At 37.6% G+C, this 27,858-nt stretch overlaps 1 protein-coding gene across 3 annotated transcripts in view; it reads left to right on the forward strand.

Annotated features, from left to right (window-relative positions):
• RCAN2 (regulator of calcineurin 2) overlaps nt 1-27,858 on the forward strand; it is a 257,618-nt gene that overhangs the window by 32,533 nt on the left and 197,227 nt on the right. For all 3 annotated transcript variants that reach the window (XM_005552815.4, XM_005552816.4, XM_015449345.3), the window contains exon 2: nt 2,781-3,007. In XM_005552815.4, coding sequence (XP_005552872.1) covers nt 2,783-3,007 — 225 coding nt within the window. In that variant the 5' untranslated portion in view covers nt 2,781-2,782. The remainder of the gene's footprint in view (nt 1-2,780; nt 3,008-27,858) is intronic.

Here is a 27,858-nt window from a genome sequence, read left to right on the forward strand (position 1 = left end):
CTCTGGAGAAGGAGGCAGTTTGATATTTTTTTGTTGTTCTTTTACAAGGATAAACTGAGTTCCAGAATGATCACTTGGCTTCTCCAAATTATGGGATGAGTTAGTAATGAAACTAGAAAGAGAAATTAGAATTTCTTTGTTCAGAGCTCTGACTCCTAAAGTATTTCTCCATGTAAGTAAAGTAGGTTGTTTGCCAAAAATTCATTCACCCTTTAAATCTTTACTGAAAGTAATGAGCTTAAAATAAAGTCTCATGAAGATAATATTGTTACAGCTTAGGATAGAAATTAAGGCTATTTGAGTAGGTTAAAATGTGTCCTGAGTGAAGCTTAAAATTTGTCTATTTAATTAATTTGTTTGGCAATGGATTTTAGATTTTTTTTGGAAAAATAATAATTGAAACATTCTTACAACACATCTAAGTGTTTTATGATGTTTTGATTCACTTAAAATATTTTAAATAAGAGGGATGAGATTAAAAATAAAATCAGAATTGACACAGTATCTATTTGTATGCCACTGAATGATTATGATTTCATTATCAAAAGAGTTTCCTGGCTGGGTGTGGTGGCTCATGCCTGTAATCCCAACACTTTGGGAGGCCAAGGCGGGTGGATCACCTGAGGTCAGGAGTTCGAGACCAGCCTGGCCAATATGGCAAAACCCTATGTCTACTAAAAGTACAAAAACTAACCAGGCGTGGTAGCACGCGCTTGTAATCTCAGCTACTCGGGAGGCCTAGGCTTTGGCAGGAGAATCACTTGAACCCAGGAGGTGGAAGTTGCAGCGAGCCAAGATTGCACCATTGTGCTCCAGCCTGGGCGACAAGAGTGAAACTCCATCACACACACACACACACACACACACACACACACACACAGTTTTCCTGTAAACTGTTAATGAAAATACTACTGTTTACTGCTGTTTCAGTGATGCTTTTAGTAAATATTTTTACTATTAAAATAATTGATACTCTAATAAATGATTTTCATTAGGTGTTTTATGCTAAAATACTCAAGGAACAGTATAAATAAATATGAAAGAAAATGCATGCACATGTTTCATTGAAGGTGCTAGCAGTTGAATTCCCTTTATATTAATGTTATTACATGTTTTTCCTTCTAGTTAAAAATGTTCGTCTATTTTAGATTATTTAATAAAATGTACCATATTTTATTTAAAATAAGCATTTTGTTGATTTAAATATAGAAAATGTTACACTAATTGGAGTTTGAAGAACTTCGTAGTACAAGAATTGTTTTATTATATTTTACAAAGAAATTTTTATTTACCACAATTTTGGTGATTTGATTTTAGAGATATCACCTCATACTATTTAATTTTTGGCTCCTACCTCAACCAGGCTTAAGATTTTATATGTAATGCATTATTGCCAGAAAATGCTGCTTATCAACTCTCATTGGGGCTTTTCTAGGAAAAATGAAAATAAAAAACATAACCATCACTATGAGGTTCAAGGGTTTATTTCAGAGTTCAGGAGAGATATAAGCAGAAACTGATATTTTGTCTGGGGATCTAGAATTTGTATCTAACTAAACTTCATGAGAGCAGAGTGATGTTTGGTGGTACCCACCTTTCTGTCCTTTGCTCTGAGCATCTGTGATGATGGGATTGAAGAACATAGAGCTTCCTGAAGATGATTCAGTAGCCATGTCATAATTTTCAGTCAGTCTTACTTGCATAACCATGGGCAAGTTATTTCACTTTCTGAGCCTCTTAACTATTGAGCTTTGAGCAGAATAGTATCACAGGCATGAAAATAAGTACAAAAGAAGAAAGTAGATCCCATCCTTGGACTATATGGGGATACTGACCTAATCTACTAAATTATATACCAGTATCAAAAAATGGAAAAACTCTGCAGTTTGGCAAACTACAAATATAAGGGGTGAGAAAATAACAGAAGGGTTAAACACAGCTAGGTGAAATCAATACTGGAAAGCTTTAGGGGGCAAGGAGGGGGACCTGTGTACCACGGATTGGCCAAGATAACACTGATTTCTTAGGATCTGGACCTGGTTCACAAATGACTTGAAGTAATTATCTCAGTCAGAAGAGGAAATATCTGTGTGTGTGTGTGTGTGCGCGCATGCACTTACTCTCAATGTGGATTAACTATTACCTATTAGAGTTATCATGATCAGGATTCAGGTGCTGATGAAGTAGATCATACTTCCTTAATATCAGCTTCTACTTATTTTGATCTGCTTCATTCCTGTGGCATAGGAGAGTAAGCTCTGGTGCCAGTTTCCCTGAATTTGAATCCTAGCCCTGCCATATTGTCAGTGGTCTTGTAAAAGTTACTTAATTACTTTGTTCCTCTGTTTTCCCATCTGTAAGATGGGGATAATATTGGTACCAACCTTATAGACTATTGTAGAGATTAAATAGGGTAGTTAATGTATGTAATTGATGTTCTAAATGCATATAAATCATTTAGAATAGTGCCTGGAACTCAATACATGAGAGACATTAGTAATAGTGATGTTGGTGGTGATCTCTGTTTCCTATACCTGCTTGTTTTAAAAAACCATAGTACTGACTCGGTTCTTGCCCCAAAGCAGAGCTGTATGGGAAATTCTGATTCAGGGATCAAGGGAACCATGCGAACTCGCAGATCTTCTCCCTTCCAATATCCCCTGCCTCTCCTCCTGATCGTACTCCACTGTTCTGCCCCTGACAATCCAAAACTGTGACCCGAAAACTGAGTTTTAAGGAATTTGTTCTTCAGTAACACATGCTCGTCTTTGTATCCCCAGGAATGAGGGGAGAATCATACTTCATCGGAATGAGGAGCCCGGGACAGCAGGGACACATCCCTGAAGATGGAGGACTTTTCTTACTGTGTTGCATAGACAGGGACTGGGCTGTCACTCGTTGTTTTGCAGAAGAAGCCTTTCAAGCAATCACTGACTTCAATGACCTCCCCAACTCGTTGTTTGCGTGCAATGTTCACCAGTCAGTATTTGAAGGAGAAGACAGCAAGGTAAGACGCCTTTTTCTGTTCCTGAAACATGGGGAGATGTGGCATTATCTCAAAGTAATCCTGCTGTTCATTTGTGGTTGGTGTTTTGAAGTTTTTGAAAATGTTTACTTGGCTCTATTTTTGGCATGTGTACCAGGATAAGAAAATCCCGTTCTATTATCAACTAACTTTAGAGGTACATCTGACAGGTTTGTAGATGAAAATATGTTGAATCAAATTGAGTCCTCTGTGACTCATAGGTCTGTCTACCAAAACAAGTGGTGTTAATATGGATGGTAGGAAATGCCCCTTAGGCTAGGAAGCAGATGTCCTAAACTCCTAAACGTTTCCTTTTCCCTTACTCTGCCATAAATATAATTTGCCTTTCTCAAAACAGCATAAACTCCATTTTACCTCCAACTTACCTGCAGCTTGATGAATGTTCTAAAAAAGCCTTCTTAAACTGTGAGCCAAGTCTCACAGTAGATATTAGAGAAGGTAAGACGGTTGGCATCTGAGTCCTTCATTGCTCACTGATACCATGGTGGTATTGCTATGTGTGTGTTGTAAGAATTTGAATGAAGCAGTAACTCCTCAATTTGAAATGACTGGGGAATGAGGTTTTCTATGTATTAACATTTTCCATCTTCCCATTTTAAGAAACAGACTTAACTTAGTGTAAATGTTTTTGGCAATCACAGTAAATATTCCATTTGGAGACCTTTCCAAAGTTTATTTCAGATTTCTCTGACCTTTAAATGGGGTATCTAAATGGATTAAACCTTCCCTTGTAGATGTAGATTCTTAGTTATAAAAGCCACTATTATACTACTGAAACATGGACAAAATATTTTGGATGAAGGGTTTTTTTTTTTCTTTTTTCTTTTGTTTTGTTTGAGACGGATTCTTGCTCTGTTGCCCAGGCTGGAGTGCAGTGGCGGTGATCTTGGCGCACTGCAAGCTCCGCCTCCTGGGTTCACGCCTTTCCCCTGCCTCAGGCTCCCGAGTAGCTGGGACTACAGGCGCCCGCCACCACGCCCGGCTAATTTTTTGTGTTTTTAGTAGAGACGGGTTTCATCATGTTAGCAAGGATGGTCTTGATCTCCTGACCTCGTGATCCGCCCGCCTCCGCCTCTCAAAGTGCTGGAATTATGGGCGTGAGCCACCGCGCCCAGCCGGGCCTTTTGGTTTTTCTAAACTAAAGTATATGACTCTGTGTGAGGTACAAGAGTAGGCTTTATGATGGCTGTTTCGCAAACTTTTCCTCTTTGTGCCCATTGCTGAAGTCTGTGTTTGGCACAATTACTGGAAGTCTGATTTATGGATATGATTGATTTTGTAGACAATCCTGATAGCCACAGAGAAAACCATCCAAGAGGATTAGGAGTTATTTTAAGCCATTTAAAGATATTTTTATAATGATATCAGTTTGGAGTTGAACTGTTGAAATTATGGGCTGAAAATAGCTTGAAATGCAAGGAATTATATATAATTAGAATCTCCAGTGCTATGATCATCAGACTATTTAAAGTAAGAAAGTGGCACATGCCAATTTCTTCTTTGAAAGAAACGGAGAATTTTATTCTTGGATTATAAACAGATTATCACAAATGATCATTTACTCAGGGCAAGTAGTTTCCTCTGAAATATACCTGCCATAAACTGTAAAGCAATAGTCTATGTATTCTCATTATATCATCAATTTCTGTAAATATCACAATTAGAAGGATTTTCCTTAGAGATTTAACTGGGGTTTTGATTCTTTCCTTTTAAAATACTTCCCAGTAGATTGAAACAATGAGACCTAGGAAGGTGCTAATCTCATTTAGCAGTGCTGCTCAAGAATGGCTGATTAACTGAATTAGAACTGAGGACATAGAAGGACAGGGGCTGGTGGGGGGAGTTCATGAGAGTCTGCACACATCTATTTTGATATTCTGATTTGTGACTGAATAATGGTTGACAAGATTTTCTCATCTAATGTGTATATGAAGTTTGTGCATAGCAGTTTGGGAAATAGTATTTGGTTTTAGGATGACCTTGATAAAATATTGAGGCAAAATAAACAAGAATATAGTTAATTGCACTCAGTTTCCAATGATTTAGATCACAATTTTACAACCATGGAGGTGAATTTTATAATTGGCCAAAGTCTATGTAATTCAGCTTACTAAATCAGAAAGTCTTCTACCTCGGGGAGATTTTTTTATTTTACTCTTCCTTTTGTGGACAGTCTTTAGGATACCAAATAATCCGACATGGATTTAGTTTTGATTTAATTATATCTATATGGTTGAAGGTGACAAAACAAGATAATCAGATACCATATAAGTTGACAGTAGCCAGAAGGCATGATCACTGGGACTCCAGAAAAAAAAGTGGAGAGTATTGTGGCATCTCATTTTCACTGCCATATTTCTCTTCCAGACCCAGAAATTCATATTGCTTTCCTTTAACCTCCTTTTAAACTATTATAATAAAATCACTTATTTTAAGACATTAAGTATCATACTCCATTCTGTCAGAATATTCTTTCCACAAGGTTTACATTTCAGGAATCTGAGCCATCAAGTCTGACGATGGGTACTTTTCCCAAAGGGTGGATGTTTTAGGCACTGTGATAAGTTGGTGGGGAGATATTTTTAGGCAGGGGGAAAAGAAGCAAAAAGCATTTCCAGCACTCCTTGTATTTGCCTATGGGCAAGGCTGGCCATGGTAATTGTTTTTATGTTTGGCTTTGGGAAGATGTATTCAGCAGCCTGGAATTATAGCAGTGGGTGGAGACATCAGAAATGATGCTTAGCCTTCATTTCCAAGGTTTAGGAAGGTAGGTGGTTTCATACGTAATTTGTTTTGGCAGAGTCCTTTCTTTTTTTGGCAAAGCCTGCTTCTGAAATCCTTGTGTCTCCATATTGACGGATTTGGGTTTAGCCTTTGTCCTACAATTATTATAAAGTATCTATTTAACTTCCATAGTTGGGTAGGAATTAAACCTTTTGCTTTCTGTCACAAATGAGTCTTGCAGCATTCTCTTCTCTATTTTCCCACGTCTGAGATACCTTTTCGTTTTTGAGGAAATTTATGGGGTACTAAATGGAACTTCTCATACTATAGGTAACAGCACAGGATATGATCTGGATCTGTTTATTTCTGTATCACTTTGTTCTATTCAAAGTGATAAATATTCTGATATGCTCATTTCTGCTGTCCTATTTACATTCTAAGTTCTGACACCTAAAGCACATGTTAAAAAACAGCTTTGTGTTGTCCGTAATGTTCATTCCAATTTTCAGTTAGGCAGAATTCTGTGAGATTGTATTTTGATTTGATGCTTTTGCAATGAGTGAGCACATACTTCATTGAGGCTTGTTGTGGTCCAGATGGTTGAGATTTGTTTATATAACACAAAGGAGAACTGGAGCTGGAGGAAATTGGCATCTGAAACCAATAAATGCAGATTGCTGTTTGCGTGCTACAGCTTGAAGTATAAATATTTTTGTATGAAACACATTTAAAACTGTGATCTTCACAGTATCCAACACCTGAAAATTACCAGGGTACATTTCTCTTCAGAGCGCTCCCCTGGGTTCATCTTTCGGGATCCAGCTGGGCTGCAGAAGTCATCTTGAGGAAGGTGAGGCTAGGAAGGTTGTCCTTTGAGCAGCCTTGTGTCTGTGCTAAAGACAGATAAGGGTCTGCTGGGTTGGATGTTGGAATGCACTGCCTGCTAAAGGGGAACAGTGAAGCAATGACTATGAAATGTTTAGCCAAATTCAACTGAATAAGGAGAAACCTGAAAGGTGACTTTTTAAAAAAATTATTATACTTTAAGTTCTGGAATACATGTGCAGAACATGCAGGTTTGTTACATAGGTACACACGTGCCATGGTGGTTTGCTGCACCCTTCAACCCGTCACCTACATTAGATATTTCTCTAAAATATGAATTTATTCAATTTATTAATAATTATAACAGCAGCAGCAGCAAATACCTATATAGCATTTGGCATGGTGCCAGGTGCTTTACATGAGTCCTTTACTTGTCATGAGAACCCTATGAGGGTAGTATCTTTCTGTAACTCCACTTCCTGGGTGCATGTCAGGATTGTATTCCCTGGACCCTACTGGCTGTTTCTGCCCTATGTGTAAGCAGAAGTGACTTGTGTCATTTCTAGGCCAAGAATTTAATGTACCAATCCTGAAGAATGTTCCCTCTGCTCTGTTAGGGAAACTGGCATTGTGCCAAGTAGCGCTGGCTTAGGCAGTTTGGGTCCTGGAGTAAGGACAGTGATGATATAGGGTAGCATCCTAGCTAACCTATGATGAACATGTAATGCAACAAGAAAAATAAACAAATAAGAACTTTTGTTGGTTCAGGCCACTGGATTTTGGGGTTTGTTATTAGAGTATAAATTAGTCCATCTAGATTGATATAGTAAGTATCATTATCCCTATTTTTCAGGAGAGGACACTAGAGAGCAGAGACTTTGCCCATGGTCTAAGGTAGTAGTGGCCAAGGCAGGATTCAAATCTAGGCTGCCAGGCTACAGAGTTCATGCTTTTAAACATTATGCACTACTGCCTCCTGATATATAGATATTTATTGAAAGCAGGTATGATATTTGGCTCTGGGGATGCAATGGTAAACAAGATAGGCTTAAATTTAATTTATAATATACCAAGAGAGGTCTATTCAAAATAAGCAAACAAATAATAAACATAATAAATGCTGATGGTGATGCCAAAACAAAAGGACATTTAGCATATTTTCAACTGCATTCATTCCCTTACACACACAGACAGACATACACACATCACACATGAACATACACAGTTTTTTAAAAATAAGGGGGTAATTCTGCCAACCATTAAAGAGTATGTTCTACTAGAATGGGCATGTGGTGAGAGACCTGGCTCTACTGTTCTCTTAGTCTTTGTGTGTCTTGTAGATAGATCATTGCAATGCATTGCAAGTAGCTAGAGTGATTCTAATATTCAAAGATGTACATTTTCATTCAGCATATCCACTAAATCTGAACCAATTTCTTCTTGAGTTCAGCTGACAAAACGCTGAGCTAGTCTAATACTGCAGGCATTATGAGAGCATCCTAAAGGATTTTCAAAGCTAAATCTGATTATTTGTGGTTTTTACTTTATTCTAGAGGAATTTTAATTAGAGGAACTCTCACTATAGTTTGTAGGAGAATGTCGATGTTTACTTTAAACTTTACAACTGCAGGTCCACAATCTCTTGTCTATAGTAGTGAAATCTGAAAATTTGAAAACTGAGACTTTTTTTCACAGTCCATTTTGAGACAAAACATCACTTCATTAAAATCTGACCTGAACTGATAAGAAGATACTTGTAGTGTGACTAGTCAGCTATTTCTCTGTAGAAATATTCCTGCCTTTAATTACTAGGGGCTGCCCCAGACATTGCTGGGACATTACACAATATGAACCCTGTGCCCAGTATTACATATCCAAATCCCCCAATTCAGAATGCCAAACATATCACTCTTCAAGAGTTTCAGACAGTAGGTTGTAGATCTATAAAACATAAAAATGGATCTACATTCCATTTTCAAAAAGAAGAATGAATTCATCATGGAAATCTGAAATGCCATAAAGTGAACAATTAAATGTATTTTGCCCGTAAGATGCTTATGTCTATTTTCTTAATTTTTAAATAACTTATTTTTAATTGATTAACAAAAATTATATATACATTTATTGGATACAATATGATGTTTTGAAATATGTATGCATTATGTAATGACTAATGAGCTAATTAACATATCCATTACCTCACATACTTATTACTTCTTTGTGGGGAGAATATATAAAATCTACCTTCCTAGTGGTTTTAAAAGTGCAATAGATTATTTTTAACTAAAGTCACCATGTTGTAGAATAGATCTTTTGAACTTATTCCTCCTGTCCAGCTGAAATTTTGTAGCCTTTGTTCAACAACTCCCCAGCCCCTGGTAAGTACCATTCTACTCTTGGTTTCTATGTGTCTGACATTTTTATAATTCACATATAAGTGAGATTATGTAATATTTGTCCTTCTGTACCTGTCTTATTTCACTTAACATACTATCCTTCATTTTCATCCATGTTGTGCAAAGACAGGATTTCCTTCTTGTTTAAGACTGACTGGTATTTCATATATACCACATTTTCTTTATCTATTCATCTGTTGATGAACACTTAGGTTAAGTCCATATCTTGGCAATTATAAATAATGCTGCAATGAATGATGGAGAGCAGGTATCTCTTCAACACACCAATTTCATTTTATTTAGATATATACCCAGTAGTGGGATTGTTGGATCAAATGGTGGTTCTATTTTTAGTTTTTGAAGGAAACTCCATACTGTTTTCCATAATAAGTGTACCAATGTAAATTCCCACTAACAATGTGTAATAGTTTCCTTTTCCTGACATCATCACCAACACTTTCACCTTTTTTACATTAGCCATCCTAACAGGTGTGAGGTGATATTTCATTATGGTATTAATTTGCATTTCCCTGATCATTAGTAATGTTGAGCACTTTTAAATATACCTATTGGTCATTTGTATGTCTTCTTTTGAGAAATGTGAATTCAGCTCCTTTGCCTATTTTTAAATCAGGTTATTTGTTTTCTTGCTATTGAGTTGTTTGAGTTCCTTGTGTATATTTGGCTGCTAACTCCTTGTCAGATTTACAAATATTTTCTCTCTTTGCAAATATTTTCTCCATTAATTGTTTCCTTTACTGTGCAACAGCCTTTTAGTTTAATGTAATCCCATTTATTTTTGCTTTTGTTGGCTGTGCTTTTGTGGTCATATCCAAAAAATCATTACCCAGACCAAAGTCAACAATTCTTTTCATACATTTTCTTCTAGTAGTTTTATAGTTTTAAGTCTTATGTAAGTCTATTTCATTTTGAATTTATTTTTGCTTATGGCATGAGCTAAAGTTCTGATTTCATTCTTCTGCATGTGGCTATCCAGTTGTCCCAACATTATTTATTAAAGAGACTGTTTTTCTTCTTTGTGTGTTCTTGGCACCTTTGTGGAAAATCAATTGACTGTAAATGCATGGATTTATTTCTGGGCTTTCTATTCTGTTCCATTGGTCCATGTGGTGGTTTTTATGTTAGTACCATGATGTTTTGATTACTATACCTTGGTAGTATATTTTGAAGTCAGCTTTTTTCTTTTTACTCAAGATCGTTTTGACTATTCAGAGTCCCTTGTGGTTCCATATAAATTTTAGGATTGTTTTTTCTATTTCTGTGAAAAAATGTTATTGGAATTTTGTTAGAGATTGCATTGAATCTATAGATTGCTTTCTGTAGTATGAATGTTTTAATAATAGTAATTCTTCTAGCTACTGAAGATGGAATATCTTTTCATTTATTGTGTCTTCTTCAGATTCCTTCATTATGTTTTATAGTTTTCAGTGTACAGGTCTTTCACTTCCTTGGTTAAATTTATTTCTAAGTATTTGATTTTTCTTAGCTTTTGTAATTCGGTTGGTTGTTTTAATTTCTTTTCCAGGTAGTTCTTTGTTAGTATATAGAAATGTTACAGATTTTTGTATTTTGGTTTTGTATCCTACAACTGTACTGAATTTGTTTATTATCCTAACAGTTGTTTGACGGAGTGTTTAGGGTTTTCTATGTATAAGATCATGTAATCTGCAGATAGGGACAATTTAACCTCTTCCTTTCCAGTTTAGATGCCTTTTATTTCTTTCTCTTGCCTAATTGCTTTGCTTTGGCTAGAATTTGCAGTATTATGTTGAATAAAAGTGGTAAGAGTGGGCTTCCTTGTCTTGTTCCTAATCTTAGAGGAAAATCTTCCACCTTTTCAATGTTAAGTATGGTGTCAGTTGTGAGTTTGTTATATATGGCCTTTGTTATGTTGAGGTGCATTCCTTTGACAACTAATTTGTTGAGAAATTTTATTATGAAAGAGTGTTGAATTTTGTCAAATGCTTTTTCTGTTTCTATTGAGGTGACCATATGTTTTTTATCCTTCATTCTGTTAATGTTGTGTATCACATTTACAGATTTGCATTTCTTGAATTATTTGTGCTTTTCTGTGATAAATCTCATGTGATTGTGGTGAACAATCATTTTAATGTGCTGTTGAATTTGGTTTACAGGTATTTTGTGGATGCTTTTTGTATTTATGTTCATTAGGGATACTGGTCTATAATTTTCTTGTCTTTGTAGTGTAGTTGTCTGACTTTGGTATCGGGGTAATACTGGCTTTGTAAAATACATTTGGAAGTATTCCTTTTTCAATTTTTTGGGAAAAGTTTGATAATAATTGATTTTAGTTCTTTAGATGTTTGTTAAAATTCAGTAATAAAGTGATGGTGTTCTGGGGTTTTCTTTGGTAGGAGACATTTTATTACTGATTTGATCTTTGTACTTGTTATTGGTCTGTTTATGTTTTCTTTTTCTTCATGATTCAGTCTTGGTAGGTTTTATGTCTCTAGGAATGTATCCATTTCTTCTAAGTTATCCAACTGTTAACATATAATTATTCATAGTAATTTCCTACGATCCTTTGTATTCCTGTGGTATCAGTTCTAATGTCTCCTCTTTCATTTCTGATTTTATGTGAGTCTCTCAGATTTTTTTTTATTAATCTAGCTTAAGGGTTGTTGATTTTGTTTATCTTTTTAAAAGGCCAACTCAGTTTTATCGATCATTTCTACCATTTTTCTAGTCTATTTCATTTATTTTCTGATCTTTATTATTTCCTTTATTCTACTAACTTTGGGCTTAGTTTGTTCTTTTCTTTTTAATTCCTTGTGGTATGATGTTATGTTTTTTGTTTGAAATCTTCTTTTTCGATGTAGGCATGTATTGCTGTAAGTTTTTTTCTTAGATATATTTTGCTGTATCTCATAGTATGCTAGTAGGTTTTAGTATTTTGTGTGTCCATTTGCATTTGTCTCAAGATATTTTTAAATTCTTCTTTGACTTATTGGTTGTTCAGGAGCATCTTGTTAAATTTTTATGTATTTGTAAATTTTCTGGAATTCTTTCTGTTACTGTTCTCCAGTTTAATATACCATGGTGGTTTAAAAAAGATATCTGATATGATTTTAATCTTTTAAAATGTGTTAAGACATTTTTGTGGTCTAATATGATTTATCCTGGAGAATATTATGTGTACATTTGAAAAGAATGTGTATATATATATATATCCTGCTACTATTGGATGGGATCTTTTGTATATGTCTGTTAGGTTTATTTGGTCTAATGTACAGTTTAAGTCTGATGTTTCCTTACTGATATTCTGTCTGGATTATCTATCCTTTGCTGAAAGTGTAGTATGGAAGTCCTCTACCATTATTGTGTTATAGTCTCTCTCTCTCTCTCTAGATCTATTAATATTTGCTTTATATTTTTAGATGCTCCAGTGTTGGGCACATGTGTATTTACAACTGTTATTTCTTAATGAATTAATCATTTTATCTTATATAATGACTTTCTTTGTCTTGTTCTACTTTTTTAATGTAAATTCTATTTTATCTAATATAAATAGCTACCCCTGCTCTCATTTGGTTAGCATTTACATGGAATATCTTTTTCCTTCCCTTCCCTTTTAGTATATATGTGAAGTGTGTCTATTGTAGGCAGTGTATAGTTAGGTCTTTTTTAAAAAGCCCATTCAGCCATTCAGTCATTCTTGTCTTTTGATTGGAAAATTGAATCAATTTACACTCAAAGAAATAATTGATAGGTAAGGATTCATTAGTACAATTTTGTTAATTGTTTTTGGTTGTTTTGTAGATCTGTTGTTCCTTTCTTTCTCTCTTACTGTGAGAGAAATTGTAATTAGATGATTTTCTTTAGTGGTATGCTTTGATTCCTTACTTTTTATGGTTTGTGTATCAACTAAAGGATTTTGCTTTGTGGTTATCATTAGGCTTACATAAAATATCTTATAATTAAAATTGACTTTTTTATGCTGACAATTTGATTACATGAAAAAACTCAATAATTTTGCTCCTCTTTCTGCATTTTATGTTTTTGATGCCACAGTTTACATTGTTTTATATGTCCCTTAACAAATTATAGTATCTATCATTATTTTTATAGTTTAGTCTTTGAACCTTCATACAAAAGATATAAGTGGCTTACGTAGAACCATGATAGTAGTGGAATATTTTGAATTTGACTGTATACTGATTTTTACCAAGAAATTTTATACTTTCCTATGCTTGATTGTATTACTAATTAGCATCCTCCTTTTCTTTCAGATTGAAGAAATCCCATTAGCATTTCTTGTAAAATAGGTCTGGTGGTGATAAACTGTCAGCTTTGTTTGTCTGGGAAAGTATTTTTCTCTCCATTTCTGAAGGATAGATTTGCTGGGTCAAGAATTCTTGGTTGGGAGTCCCCCCCCCAACCCCCACCCCACCCTGCCTCCGTGTTATCACTTTGAATATATTATCCCACTCTCTTCTGGCCTGTAAGGTTTATGTAAAAAAGTCTATTGTTAGCCCTATTGGAACTTCATTACCTGTAATATGCTTTTTTCTTTCTTTTTTTTTTCTTGCTTTTAGGATCCTCTTTTTATTTTTGATTTTTGACAGTTTGATTATAATATGTCTTACTGTAATCTCGTTTGGGCTGAATCTTAGTGGAGACCTTCCTGTACCTGGATATTTGTATATGTTTCCAGATTTGAAATTTTTCTGCTATGATTTCTTTACCTGAATTTCCTAGCCCTTTATTGTTCTACTCTTACTTTTTAACCCCAATAATTTGAATACTTGCTTATGATGCTGTCTTATAAATCCCATAAGCTTCTTTTATGCATTTTCATTCACTTTAGTATTTTTCATCTGACTATATATTTTCAAATAACCTGTCTTCAAGTTCACAGGCTTTCTTTTGCTTCACCAGTTCTGCTATTGACACCTTCTATTGTATTTTTAACTTTGTTCATTGCATTTTTCAGCTCCAGAATTTTTAAAATAATTCAATCTCTCATATTTTGGTTGCTTATTGTTCTTCTGATTTTGTTAAAATATTTCTCTCTATTTTACTATATTTTTGTGAGGTTTCTTAAAGTAATTATTTTGAATTCTTTGTCAGGCAGTTTACAAATCTTTATTTTGAGGGTGGTTATTGGTGCTTTATTTTATTCCTTTGCTGGTGTCATGTTTCCCTGATTGTTTCTAATTCTTGTGACTGTATATTAGTTTATATGCATTTGAAGAAGTAGGGACTTATTCTAGTCTTTTTGGACTGGCTTTGTCTGGGGGAAGTCCTTTACTAGTCAGCTCATCCAGAGATTCTCAACAGCTGGTCTGGCATGGTCCATGGGTGAACTTGCTGCTTAAGTCCTTGGACAGCCTATCCTGGTGCCTGGGTCAGCAGGTGGGCAGGCCTGGTGCTTGAGTCCATAAAGTTAGGCCTGGAGCCTGCATCTACTGAGATAAACCTATTGATTGGGCCTATGGGAGTGTACGTAGGGCCTTTGTCCATAAGGACAGGCCTAGAGCCTGAGTCTATAGAAGCTGGCCTGAAGCCTGGGTTTATAGAGGCTGACCTGGTACAGGGGTGGTCTTTGAGTCTGAGTCTGCAGAGGCTGGCTAGGTGCTAGTATGGACTTGGTTTCTAGGTTCACTGGGACTTTCCTGAAGTCTGAGTCCACAGGGACTGGCTTGGCACTGTAGTAGGCCTGGAGCCTGTGTCAACTGGAGCCTGGGGACACTGGAACTGGCCAAGGGCCTGGGGATGGCCTGTTGCTAGGACAAGTGTGGAACCTGGGACAAGTGTGGAGCCTGGGGGCCGGATATGCAGGTGTTGGCCTGAAGGCTAGGTACATGAGGGGAGGCCTGGGTCTTGGGGTCACAGGTGCTGTCCTGGTACCTGGGTCCACAGGGGTGATCCTGGAGCCTAGCTCTGTGTGGGGAAGCCCAGCAGTGAGGTCTACTAGGATATACCTAGCCCCTGGGTCTGCTGGAGCAGGCCTGGCCCATGAATATGCTGGAGCATGAAGCCGCAGGGACTGGCATGGAAAATGAAGCTGTAGGGGCTGGCTTGGCATTGGGCAGGCTCTTGGAACCTGTCTTTGAGTGTTAGCCTGGTAACTGATGCCAGGGTTACCAACCTGGCAAAGGGGCAGGTCTAAAGCCTGGGACTTTGTGGGCTGACCTGGGGCCTGGGGCCATAGGAGTTTGCCTGGAATCTGAGTCCATGGGTACCAGTACAATTACTAGAGCTGTGAGGGGGCTCATGTCTTTTGGAAATAAAGGATACATTCAAGCTAGGGTGAGCACTGTGTATAAATACTGTCCGTGTAGCCCTCCCCAAGCCAAACTCTGACACTCACTGAGTCTTTCTTTGAATATCTATAGATTAAAGCCTTTGGCCTTGACCTGCTTATGCAGCCCAAAACCCTTCATTCTAGCTCCTCACTAATGGTCTGGTCTGGGTCTATAGGAGAGACTCTTAGCCCATGAAACAGATAGTTACTGCTCCATGCAGTTGACTCAGGGAGCTTAAATTGTAAAATATTTTATATCAACTACCCAGACATATTTCCTTTTCTTCATTTACATTTTCTTCTCTAGACCCTGAAGCCCTTCAAGGCAGACGTAATTTATATTTTTGTCTTCTTTGTATTTCTAGTGCCTTGCAAAGGGCCTGACACAGAGTAGGTGCTCAATCAATATTGAATTGAAACTCTTCTTAAACGGTGACCAAATTAAGACACAGAGAGATGAATTTGCCAGAAATCAGCTGATTATTTGGAGAGATAAAAAAGAGTAGAGTGAGGCTTTCTGACTTTTAAGTCCAATTCATTACCCACTGTGCATCACTGTCTGAATTGTACTGTGGAAAGCAGGTTCTAAAAACAAAGTTGGCTGTACATCAGCACAAACTTCCATGTAGAAGAATGTAAGGCAGAAAGAACTCAGGCGATTCAGAAGCAATGCTCAAGCCAAATGTAAATGCACTGAATCCAAATCACTCTTGTAGTTAAGATTTGACATTCATAAAGAAACCTGCTTTATACGTCAATTTATATTTATGTAATGTTCAAAATTTTTAGAGGGGACTGACTCATTTAGTAAGCCAAGTGAATAAAAAATTAGAAGTGTCTTAAGCACATTTATTTTTATAACTACATCAAGGAGAAGAAAAGGGAGATGGGTAAAAAGAGAGTAGCAATAAAAGCAATAAATAAAATACATATTTATATTATTATGTTTATATTATTATAATAAATAAATAAATAAATAAGTTTAAAAAGGTAACAATAAAAGCTAAAATCTGGTGCTTTGGAAGACCCTAGAATACATTAAGGCTGGTTGGAAAATTCACGCCAGGGATCTGTAACAAAGGATAAACATGAAGATAATAATTTATTATGGTTTCAGTATCACTGAATATATGTTGTAAAAATAAAACAGAAGTGAACTATGGGAACTCGAGGGTGGGAAAATGGATCACCAAATATTAGTTTTAGATATGAAAGCAGGTAACAGTTAAATTAGACATAAAATATTTAAGGAACTCTTAGGAGTTTCACTGTTTTTCTTGTGTTGTTCATTCCTTATCGGTAAAAGTGACATTTATAGTTATGTTTGTTGTCTTAAGGAATATTTAAATTATTGAAAGGGCATATCATTGTACTCAGGAGGTTAAATCTGTTTTTGTTTTCTTGTTTTCCCCGAACAGTGACTGAGACCCATGATTAGTTACTGCTAATCACTTGGGGGCACCTGCCAGATGAGAGGCCCAGTGTGGGGCAGATTTGAAAGCTGCTGTAGGACATTTTATGAAACCTTAACCTTTCTTAAAGTGACTAAAATATTCCAGAGGCATATTTAGTGTCTTGCTTCTCCACAGTACTGAGTGACCCCCTAGGGCCCAAGAGCCTGACAAGCTATTCTAAAAGTCCACTTAACTACCTGAAAATAATTGAGACAGTGGAGAGAATTAAACCTGATGGATACAGAGTTGAGAGTATTTGGATTCTGTGCCAAAGAGTGGGTAAACATATATTCTTGATGACACTTGGTGAAAGATGACTGCCACGTTCCATTTAGTCTGGTATGATATTAAAGAGGGACATGGAGCTTTTTGTTCCCCCTATTTGCAAAAATGGGTACTTGGAACCCATTTCATATGGTTTCCATCAGAGATGCTTCTAGTCTATACAGTGACTGTGAATTATCAAAATGAGCAGAAGCAGTCTTAAGGCATACTGCCTGGGGAAAAGAAGGTGACTTTGTAAAAATAGTGTCTTGCCCTCTAGGCTGATCGAGTGCATGCAACCCTGAACAGGGTGCCTTGGTGGCAGTGGGGTGCATAGGCTAGATTTCATCCGCCACTCACTTCCTGGGCCAGGAGCCCCTGCGAAGTACACAAAGACATAACCATCATAGAGGCCATGAAAATTGCAAAGTATTTCAAATTTTAAAAGATATGTAAATTCAAAGGTAACTATTGAGTTCTGTTGTTTAAGAACATTACTTTTTTCAGAGGCAATTTCAGAGCTAGAACCCAGGGGTAAGATGAGCTTTATCATTATTATTTTCTTTAGTCTCAACAGCTGAGGATGTCGTGGGCTTCATCCTGCATGTCTTGACTTCCTTGAATTTAGTCTCAGTTTGGTGGGCATGAAATTCTTGATCGCCTCAGTGAGAACCAAAGAAAGTCAGAGTTTTGATGTCAACTTTAAAACTCCTCCAAGGTAACCATCTCAGCAGGCCTGGCATTTAGCTCAATGGATGAGATCGGTGTGATATAGATGGGCTGAGTGCCAGTTCCATTAATACCCTGTGCTGTTTTCTCTGTGAGAGTGGGGTTATTAGTGTGCTGTGCTGTATAGACTTCCTTATTACCTGTTCATTAATAATTTTATGCTTACGGTGTTCAACCATATGCCCCTGCCCCTTTTAGCAAAATGGGCATGTATAGAAACAGAACATGTATAGTTTATTTTTTTAGTTTTATCAGTTTCTGCTAATGTTCTATTTTACTGGGAATGTTGTATCATATAGCCTGACCATTATTTTAAACATAAATACCACAATCTCATTAGTGTTTTAAGAGAGAGACTTGCTGATCAGGTACATGATAGTTAAGGTTTTTAATCAACCATATTCAAATATCATGCCTCATACTTTGTTCAAAACCTGCCCTTCCTCCAAAAACATTTTTAGCTATTATTAACTCTAAATTATTTAGTATAATGTATTATTTATAGATAGAACGCTCTGTGTCATATGATGGTCTAGTCTTTACATTCCAGCTGGGTGTTTGTAAGTGTCTTAAGGTTGGAAGAGCAACCTCCTCATTCTTAGTGTGTCCCAGATGTTGAATGCAGCTCTCTAGACATGATTTGAGTGTTGGATTCAGAAGCATTTGGGTCCAAATCCTGCCTTGACAATGTGGTAGTTATTTCATCTTTGCCAACTTAAAAATATCTTTGAAACTCAGTTCCATTTTTTATAAAATGGTGTTGACAATACCTTGTTTATTGGCTTGTTATGTGATTAAATGAGATAAAGTAGACAGAGGAGGTAGCCTGATACTAGACCTTCTCGGTAATCATGTTCCCTTCCTCACTCTTCTTCATTCCCCTCCCTACTACCCAGATCTGTGACTGTCTATCTCTGGTTCAAGGAAGGAAGGAGGTTTTCTAATAACCAGGTGTTTTTCTAAAAATATGTAGACCTAGAGAGCACATGTCTATGGAATCTGGAAGGAAGACTTAGGCAGATCCTTGCAGAATTATAACAAAGTTGTGCTTTTATATCATAGTCTTGAATTTTAAGGAAGGTTAATCTCTGTTTCCACATGAAAACTGTTTCTTCAATTGTTTTAGGACACTTTTTGTTCACTGTTTCCCATATAAGGTTCACGTGATACTTTTCTTTTAGAACTAGTTCCAGGAAGAGTTCGTTTACTCTGGGGAACTGGTATTTTTTTCTCACTAGGAGGATTATGTGATTTATGTGTTTTTCTTTTTCTCTGGCTTCTGGGAAACTCAAATTAAAAATTAGTATTCAGTCATAGCAACTCTCTTTTTTTCTTATTTATCCTGATATTTTATTTCTTATATATTAACCTAATTATGTATATATGTCATAGAAGATATTTTTCTGAATTAACTCTTCAAACTTTGTTCACATTTTAATGAATACTTGAACAATCATCTTTTAACATGTAAAGATGTCCAGTGATCATTAAGGATGTATTTTGCAGATGTTTTAAGTTCCATTGTGAATAGAAAAAAATTCACCTAAGTGAATATATTTTTAGAGTAACAGGCACACAAACTTTTTTTTTTTTTTTTTTTTTTTTTTTTTTTTTGCTGTGACTCATATGGTTTAGAAAAATAGTTTTTAAACCTCTTCAAGGAAAAGAATGTAACTTGGCAATCACAATTGACAATAACATCTTCCAGGAACACGTGCCATCTAGGTCCACATGGTTTTAGAAAAGCACTGGGTAATTTAACTGTCTTTAAGTTTTACTCTTAAATGTGATCATTATTCTAATATTGATTCGTGAAGAAATGAACCCTTATAAACCATTTGAGGATATGCGTATTCAAGTTTGTCCTCATCATAAATCAGTCTGATTTTGAACTCTAAAGGCTTAGAGACACATTATTTCATGGGAAGATGCTGTAGTTTCAATGCCTGATGCTTGAGAGTTTTATTCTTTCCCTCAGATGATTTTTTGTTGATATTATGATCTGTCGAGTTGTAGAACTTGGAACAGAAGTCCACTTAAAACTTACCATTGTGCAGCTTAAGTTCAAGTCTTTGCAAGGGGCACACGAGAGGAAGGTTGTTTTACTCTTCAACTAGCCTCTTTAGAAATTTTCAGGGAATGAGTCTTCAGTGTCATAAATGTGGCAGTGATAATCAGATTACACATGCTTTTTATACGTAGACTTGTTCTAAATATGGGAGTAGGGAGGGTAGGGACATGATAATTTAGAAAGAGGAGGAGAAAGTGAGTATACATTTGGTTACCTAGTCCTACCTTTGCCCAGCCTCCTTGACAACCAGGTTTTCAACTCCAGTGGGGTTGTCTTTCCCCCACAAACATCTCTGAGTTCACATATCTAAGTATGGTCCCTTTCAAAGCGATTCCTCTTTAGGCACCACTCCCTGATCGCTCATTTTTTGCGATATCCTGAGTGGTACAAAATGTATGTATTTAGAGTGGATTTAAATTGGTGGAAGCAAGTCATTTAGAGTTAACTATGGTGACTCATGTGAGTAACCAACCCAGGTAAAAATAATTTCTGTTTAAACACAACATGCACATAAACCATAATAAGAAATAGCTACAAAACACCAGGAATGATTTCCTTTTGGAATTTTTGAACTGATATTTGGGAATTTCAGAAATGCACAATGAAAACATTGCTGCAACAAGTTCACCTTTTTGAATAAGAAAGACTCAGTTGCACATGTAAAATTTAGTGTATTACATCAGGTACATTTTAAAATTATACTTCATAATGCATCCAGCCTTGACTCTCAGACCCCATGTTTCTTGCTGAACAGAGCAAGCCTTAAGAACAAAGAAATGGGCTCCATAGTGTGAGGAACATCCTGTCTCCAAGTATCTCCTACAGTGGTCTAGAGTCTTTTGACACCTAAAGGCTGTTTTCTGATTAAGAATCTTCTTTTTAATGAACATAACCCTGAAAGATATTATATTCTAAGATATATCTAAGAGATGTCCTAAGATGCTCTAAGATATACAATATAAGTACCCAGGGAAGAGCAGTGACTTACAAATACACTAACAAAGCGAAAGAGTACTGCAGGTATCAGTCAATCAGCCATCAATTATTTAATAATTATTGAAACTGTACCGCGTCCCAAGTATTGCTCTTGGCACTGGGAGTACAAAGATGAATGAAATGCAAGCCCTCATGAAGCTTCATGTTTACTGAGATCTGAAAAGTATAGTACAAGTTAGGTGAAGTGAGAGATGGAGGCAGAAGGAGTGTATTATAAGAGCTCAGGGCATGGGCATTAAGAGGGAAGAGGGAAGCCTCTGGAATATTTTTTCTATATTTTATCATATATAGAGCAAGGAGGCAGCTCAGTGTATCCTGGCAGCTGCTTCCCTCATGGTGAGCAGGACATTGTTCAGCTCCCCTCACCCCCGCTTGGCATGGCTATGTGTCTCCACCCTTTTCTTGGTGAACCTGACAGTCCTCTTGTCCTTGGAAACCTTGAGCTCCATGATCTGTCACTCCTATGGGGTGAAGCTGCACACTCCTTGGATCATCTCCCGCTTGAACTCTGAGTGCTTGGTGAGGTGCCTGCGGTGGCAGCTGTGCCTTGGCTTACTCATGCTCTTGGTCACCTTGTAGCCCTTTTGAGTCCTATGGCCACGGGATAGCATGGAGCCATGGCTGCCATGCTTCGGTGGCTGCTGTCACAGAGACAGAGTCTCACTGTGTCACCCAGGCTGGAGTGCAGTGGTGCCATCTTGGCTCACTGCAAGCTCCACCTCCCAAGTTCACGCCATTCTTCTGCCTCAGCCTCCCTAGTAGTTGGGACTACAGGCACCCGCCACCATGCCTGGCTAATTTTTTGTATTTTTTTAGTAGAGATGGGATTTCATCGTGTTGGCCAGGATGGTCTTGATCTCCTGACCTCGTGATCCACCCGCCTCGGCCTCCCAAAGTGCTGGGATTACAGGCGTGAGTCAGAAATGTTTTTATTCTTTGTTTTAAGCTACACCTTGCACCTGTACAAGAGTCTCCAAATGGACCCATCCCATGCCATAAAATGTGCTGGCTGTCAGGACTTTTCAGGCCCTCCTCTTGTGTAATCGGCATTGTTGTCCTGTCACACAGGACCTTTTTTGAAAGGATGACTGATGAGTGGGGGTGACAGGGAAAGAGTGGACTTTGACTCTGGCCAGGGCTGCTTCTCCAAGTAAACCCAGCCACAGTGACAGGTGAGGTGGGGAAGAAGCATTTTATTTGTGACCCATGTGTCCTAATTTTCTCCTTAGCGTGTGCAAGTTTTGCTTTCCTTGGAAGGTGAGCTGTGAGCTTGCTTATTTTAAAAATTGCAACCTGTGAGGAGAGAGGGTGTTCTTTGACAACATTACATCATTGAAGCCTCTAGGTGTTGAGTCATCATTATTTTTAGGCAGCTCCATGCTTTTTTTGGTTGTTCTAAGAATAGCCCCTGTGTCTGGACTCTACAGAAAGTCACCACAGTAAAGATTCTGTCACCACTCAGCAGTTGGGATAGGATGCCTTCTTAATTCTCAAGCTCAAGGCATACTTTTTAGAATTTTACTTGCAAACATCTGCCTTTTTAGGTTTTTCCTGACGCGATTGACTTTGTCAGAAGCTGTCACTTGAAATTGCTCAACCCTTTTTCAAAAGTACTTATAGCTGGAAACAGCTATAACAACAACAAAGTTTCAAGTCCTCCCCAATAAAAGCTTCCATATTATCTGCACTCAATGTCCATTTGGTTTGTGAACACCTTAGTCAGTGACTTTACCCAATTTTTAAACATTTCAAGACATATTTTCATGCCTTGCATTTTATAAATTAAGCGACTATAGATCCCTTATGTTAGGATATGGGGTGGTAGTGATGCTCTTGGAATTTATGCAGGATCTGCTAAAAGCAGCCAAAACACATGTTATTATACCCTGTTAAACTAAATAAGCATCTAAACTGTAAACTGTATTGGAACTTGATGACAAGGCATTAAAAAGGATTGGGCAAGCCCAGAAATGGAACATCGTGGGTCAATGCAGAGGCTGGTTTTCCTATTGCCTGTTCAGGGCATACACCCAAATAGGATCAATTTATTTTATGTGGCACTTTCACGTCCACAAGAGTACTAATGGCTTCTGAGTATAACCAAATACTTTTCCAACTGCAGCATAAATGTAAGCATCTGCTTGGAACAAAATGAGGCAGTTGTTTAATATTATAGTACATCTTTTGTGTCTGGAGATGACAGAGAACAGTCACAGAATCTGTGTCTACATGTGACAGAAGACATTGGTGCCTGCTGGGAAGACTGAACTTTCTTTTGAGTTACTGGTGTACTCTGGAGGGGTTGGTTCTGTTTTTATTATCTAAGAACTCAAGCCTCATCCCTACATGGATCATTCTGTCTCTAATTAGGGAAATGATGTAGCAGAGTGATTGAGAGAGAGAGCGCCGTAGCATCTATCAGTCTAAGTCCAAAACCAAATTCCACTGTTTATTAGTTGTGTGATCATAGGCAGTTTATTTAACCTTTCTAAACATCACTTTCCTCACCTGTAAAACAGCACCAAGTAACAGTATTTACCTCATAGGGTTCCTGTGAGGATATAAGTGATATAGTCCATGGTGCCTTGATCATAGTTAACTGTAACTAACTGTAACTAGCAATAATAATCAGTCTGATCTACATCTTGCATCATTTAAAACTCATGGGACTCTGGGCCCAGCGCAGTGGCTCATGCTGGTAATCCCAGCAGTTTGGGAGGCCGAGGTGGGTGGATCACCTGAGGTCAGGAGTTCAAAACCAGCCTGACCAACATGGGGAAACCCTGTTTCTACTAAAATTACCAAAAAATTAGCCGGGCATGCTGGCACGCACCTGTAATCCCAGCTACTTGGGAGGCTGAGGCAGGAGAATTGCTTGAACCCAGGAGGTAGAGGTTGCAGTGAGCCAAGATTGCACCACCGCACTCCAGCCTGGGCAACAAGAGCAAAACTCCATCTCAAAAAAAACCCCCAAAAAACCTCATGGGACTCTTGCTTCCCTTGCCTGTGGTTGCTGCACAACACACCGAAGAGCAACTTTCGTCAACTCGCATTGTCTCACTACCATCAGAAGAACTTCTAAATCAAGATGGGGGAGCAGTAAGCCAGATGAGTACCTTCTGAAATCTGAACACATATGTTTATTCACAAGAACCAGCCCAGAAGAAAGTGCATTTGCTATCTCCCCTGCAAATAGAGTCTTGAACAGCTACACATCTCCTTACTGTACCAATAAATTGCCAGTCTTTTGTCTTCATATCTCCAGTGCTAACTAGAAAGTTCCATTTTCCTTTATGTTGAATGTACAGTTAGAAAGACTAGATGCAGTCACTTGGCAATTCCATTCATATGCCTCCATGTGAAGCCTGATAAGTGTTGGACGTGTAGTCGGTACAGCATCTTTAGAAGTTTTCTGAAAAGACAAGTCAGTTTTGCCTTCCTATTTTGCTTTCCATTCTATCATTGCATCATTTCCTAAAGAAAACTGGATTGGTTGACCAAGCCTTCTTTGTGAGTAATTAAATGCATTTCAAATTTTAATTTCAGGAAACAAAAGCCTACTGAATAGAAGATACATTCCTCTGCGGGTGTTTCATTCTTGCTAATGGCAAATTTTGAGTATGCGTTAATTGTGATTGGCAATTTAAGCAGGTCCAATTACTTTAGAAGGAATTAACATTTACATTAGAAAGAGAAGGTAAATGAGAACAGAGCCCTTTAAAATCTGAATATGATTTTTTAAATATATTCATTAAGTACTTTGAGAATTTTACTTGGAAGACTTCACTTAATCCAAGCACATTTTTTTTCTGAAGAAAATAGCGCAGGAAACATCATAGCAAAATGGCCACATGAAAAGTGACAGTTCTCTGGAAGAGAAACATGATTATAAAGAGAATTTGAATTCATATGAATGACTTTATTACGCTTAATGTTTTATATGATTAAAGGAGTTATTTCAAAAAATAATTCTTTAGGGAATCCTATGTAATCAGTGTAGACAGAATGATAGCCAATAGCATACATGGTAACCTTAAAAATCTCTTTTGGCACAGGTTGTCATTTGTGTAATACTAATTATTGCTGGGCACAAAGTGAGAGGATTTATATTCCAATCTATATAGAAATGTCATCATGAATAAATAATGCATTGCAACAACATATTTAATTGTCAGAGACTTTGTTGCCAGAAATATAACTAATATGGGAGGCGCACAACTTCTCATGGCACAATCTCATTCAGGGTTTCTCCACTTCAGAATTACTGATGTTTCAGACTGATAATTCTTTGTGTGGAGGCTGCCCTATGCCATGTAGGATGTTTAGTAGCATCCCTGGCCTCTACCCACTGGCTGACAGTATGCCGTTCCCCATTATGAGTACCCAAAATGTCCCCAGACATTGCCAGATGTCCCCTGGGGGGCAAAATCACCTTGCTTGAGAATCACTGGCCCAGTTTATGGTTTGAAACTACAGATGAGAGGAGTTGCCTGGGCATTTCTCAATAATCTGTTCTAGGACCTCATCTTACTAGATGGGAATCTCCTGGGGTGGGTCTCTAGAAGCAGCATGAAGAAAAGCAAGTTATAATCCCATTCTCTACATCTCAGTCTGAGTTCTTTTCTTTCCTCCATTCTAAATGAGGAGGCTGCAGTTCTTCAAGTCCTCTCTTTATGAGCTGCTTTGGGGCAGTCTCTGCTTAGTGACATGGAGGCTCCCATAAGCAGCCCTCCAAATATTTCTTCCTCATTCCCAAAAAACTGTCTTGTAAGGTCTCCCCAGAGTGTTTCTGCGTGGGCCCCAGGAGACCTGTCCCTGAGCCGGCTTCACAGACACCTCTCCCTCAGCTGCCACCATTACTGCACCCAGTCTCAGGACACCAGAAATTGTGGGATTCAGACCAAGGAAAAGTTTTGTTTTGAGAGAATTAGTTCATGGAGTTACCATTGGATCAGGTACCCAGATGGTTAGGCTCAGCACTTTTATCACTGTAGTAATATTCAGTGTCCCAGGAAAAGCAACTATCTTTGTGAGGCACATAGTGTGAATGGGACCTAAAGCAAGGTGACACAGGGATACTGGGTAATCAGCACATTGGTCAGAGGGAGTAAATTTTAAAGTACCAATGATAAATTAATTACCATATCAAATCACATGAAAGTCTTGTGACAGGTTTGTATAGGTAGTCTGTGTTATTGGTGCCATTTTATGGTTATACCCAGTAATATGCTGAAGTGGGCACTTACCCACACCACCAATTATGTGCAGAATTTACCAACATGGATTAAATTGGCCATGGGAGTACTGACAACATGGAAATGAACAAACTATAAATCAGGCTTATTTGTTTACCTAGAGGATTAGTTTCCTATTGCTTTTATAGCAATTTACCACAGGCTTAGTGTTTGAAAGCAATTGAAATGTATTATCTTAGAGTTCTGAAGGTCAGAAGTCCTAAAATCTAGGTGTCAGCAGTCATGTATTCCTTCTGGAGGCTCTTGGGAAGAATCCATTTCCTTGTCTTTCCAGCTTCTAGAGGTTGCCTGCATTCCTTGACTTGTAGCATTCCTTGACTTGTAGCCCCTTCCTCCAACTTCAAAGCCAACACTGTAAATCTTAATCTTTCACTACCCCTCTCTTTGACTTCTACTTCCAACAGCACACCTCCTTCTCTGAGTCTGACCCTCCTACCTCCCTCTTATAGCCTTGTGTTACTTTAAGCCCACCTGGATAATCCAGGATAATCTTCTCATTTTAAAGTCCTTAATGTAATCACATCTGCAGTGTTTCTTTTGCCTTGTAAAGTAATGTATTCACAGGTTTCAGAGTTTAGGGCATGGATATCCTTGATGGGACTCGGGTAGGAGTGAGGGTAGATTGTATTATTCTGTCTAACACCCACTGAGAGCTGCTAACCAGCATACCACTGGCACTATACTGTGTATTGCAGTTTCTCTGAATTTGGGAACATAGGCCCAGCTGAGGACCACACACAGACCATACCTTTTCTCTTCTACAGTTTACTCCCTACCACCTGATTTTCAGCATTCTAAAAAGGATCACTAAAATTTCATATTTTATTCCTGATTATTATTGTTGTTAATATAATTTCTTATGACACATAGAGGTAACAAAGTTATTCAGCCAAAGCCATGTAGAGATGCTCATAAGTTTTTAATTGGTGAGCCACGGTAAGGCTCCCCCCTTCCAAAAAAAGTAAAATAGTAATATACTTAAAAATTCAGGAATGATTGTGTTAAAAATGTTTCCAAAAACCTACTTATGTTTTCAGGTTTATAGTGAATGTGCTTCTTGACTATTGCAAAATGGCATATACCCCACTTTCTGGAGTCAGATGTGCTACCATTGTGCCACAAGATCGCATACATCCCACCTTCTTATTATTAAATTGTGAAGCCTCAAAATCAGAGGAGCCCCCTCCCTCAGCTAAGTTGCTTACCATCACAAATAGGGATTTTTGAGTTGCTAATATCTTCAGCATGTACCTAATTATGATGCAAGTTGAGAGTCAGTGAACACGGCCAAGTCTGCTGGTAACTGGTTATTTTCATGTTTGATGTTTAGAAACAGCATTGCTTCTAAAGATATTGATGACTTTTGATGAAGCACACAAAATAAATACTATAGAAAACTAAAGATAGGCTGGGCGCGGTGACTCACACCTGTAATCACAGTGCTTTGGGAAGCCAAGGCAGGCAAATCACCTGAGGTCAGGAGTTCAAGACCAGCCTGACTAACATGGAGAAACCCCATCTCTACTAAAAATACAAAATTAGCCAGGCATGGTGGCATATGCCTGTAATCCCAGCTACTCGGGAGACTGAGGCAAGAGAATCGTTTGAACCAGGGAGGTGGAGGTTGCGGTGAGCCGAGCCGAGATCACACTATTGCACACCAGCCTGGGCAGCAAGAGCAAAATTCCATCTCAAAACAAACAAACAAAAAACCCAAAAAACACTAAAGCTTACACAAAATAGTTATTATGGTAAATTAAACCTTTATAAGCTGATACTAAGTGCAGTTAAAGTTTGTAACTACAACTT

Source organism: Macaca fascicularis, chromosome 4 (assembly GCF_037993035.2).
Source record: "Macaca fascicularis isolate 582-1 chromosome 4, T2T-MFA8v1.1".
Classification (NCBI taxonomy): domain Eukaryota; kingdom Metazoa; phylum Chordata; class Mammalia; order Primates; family Cercopithecidae; genus Macaca; species Macaca fascicularis.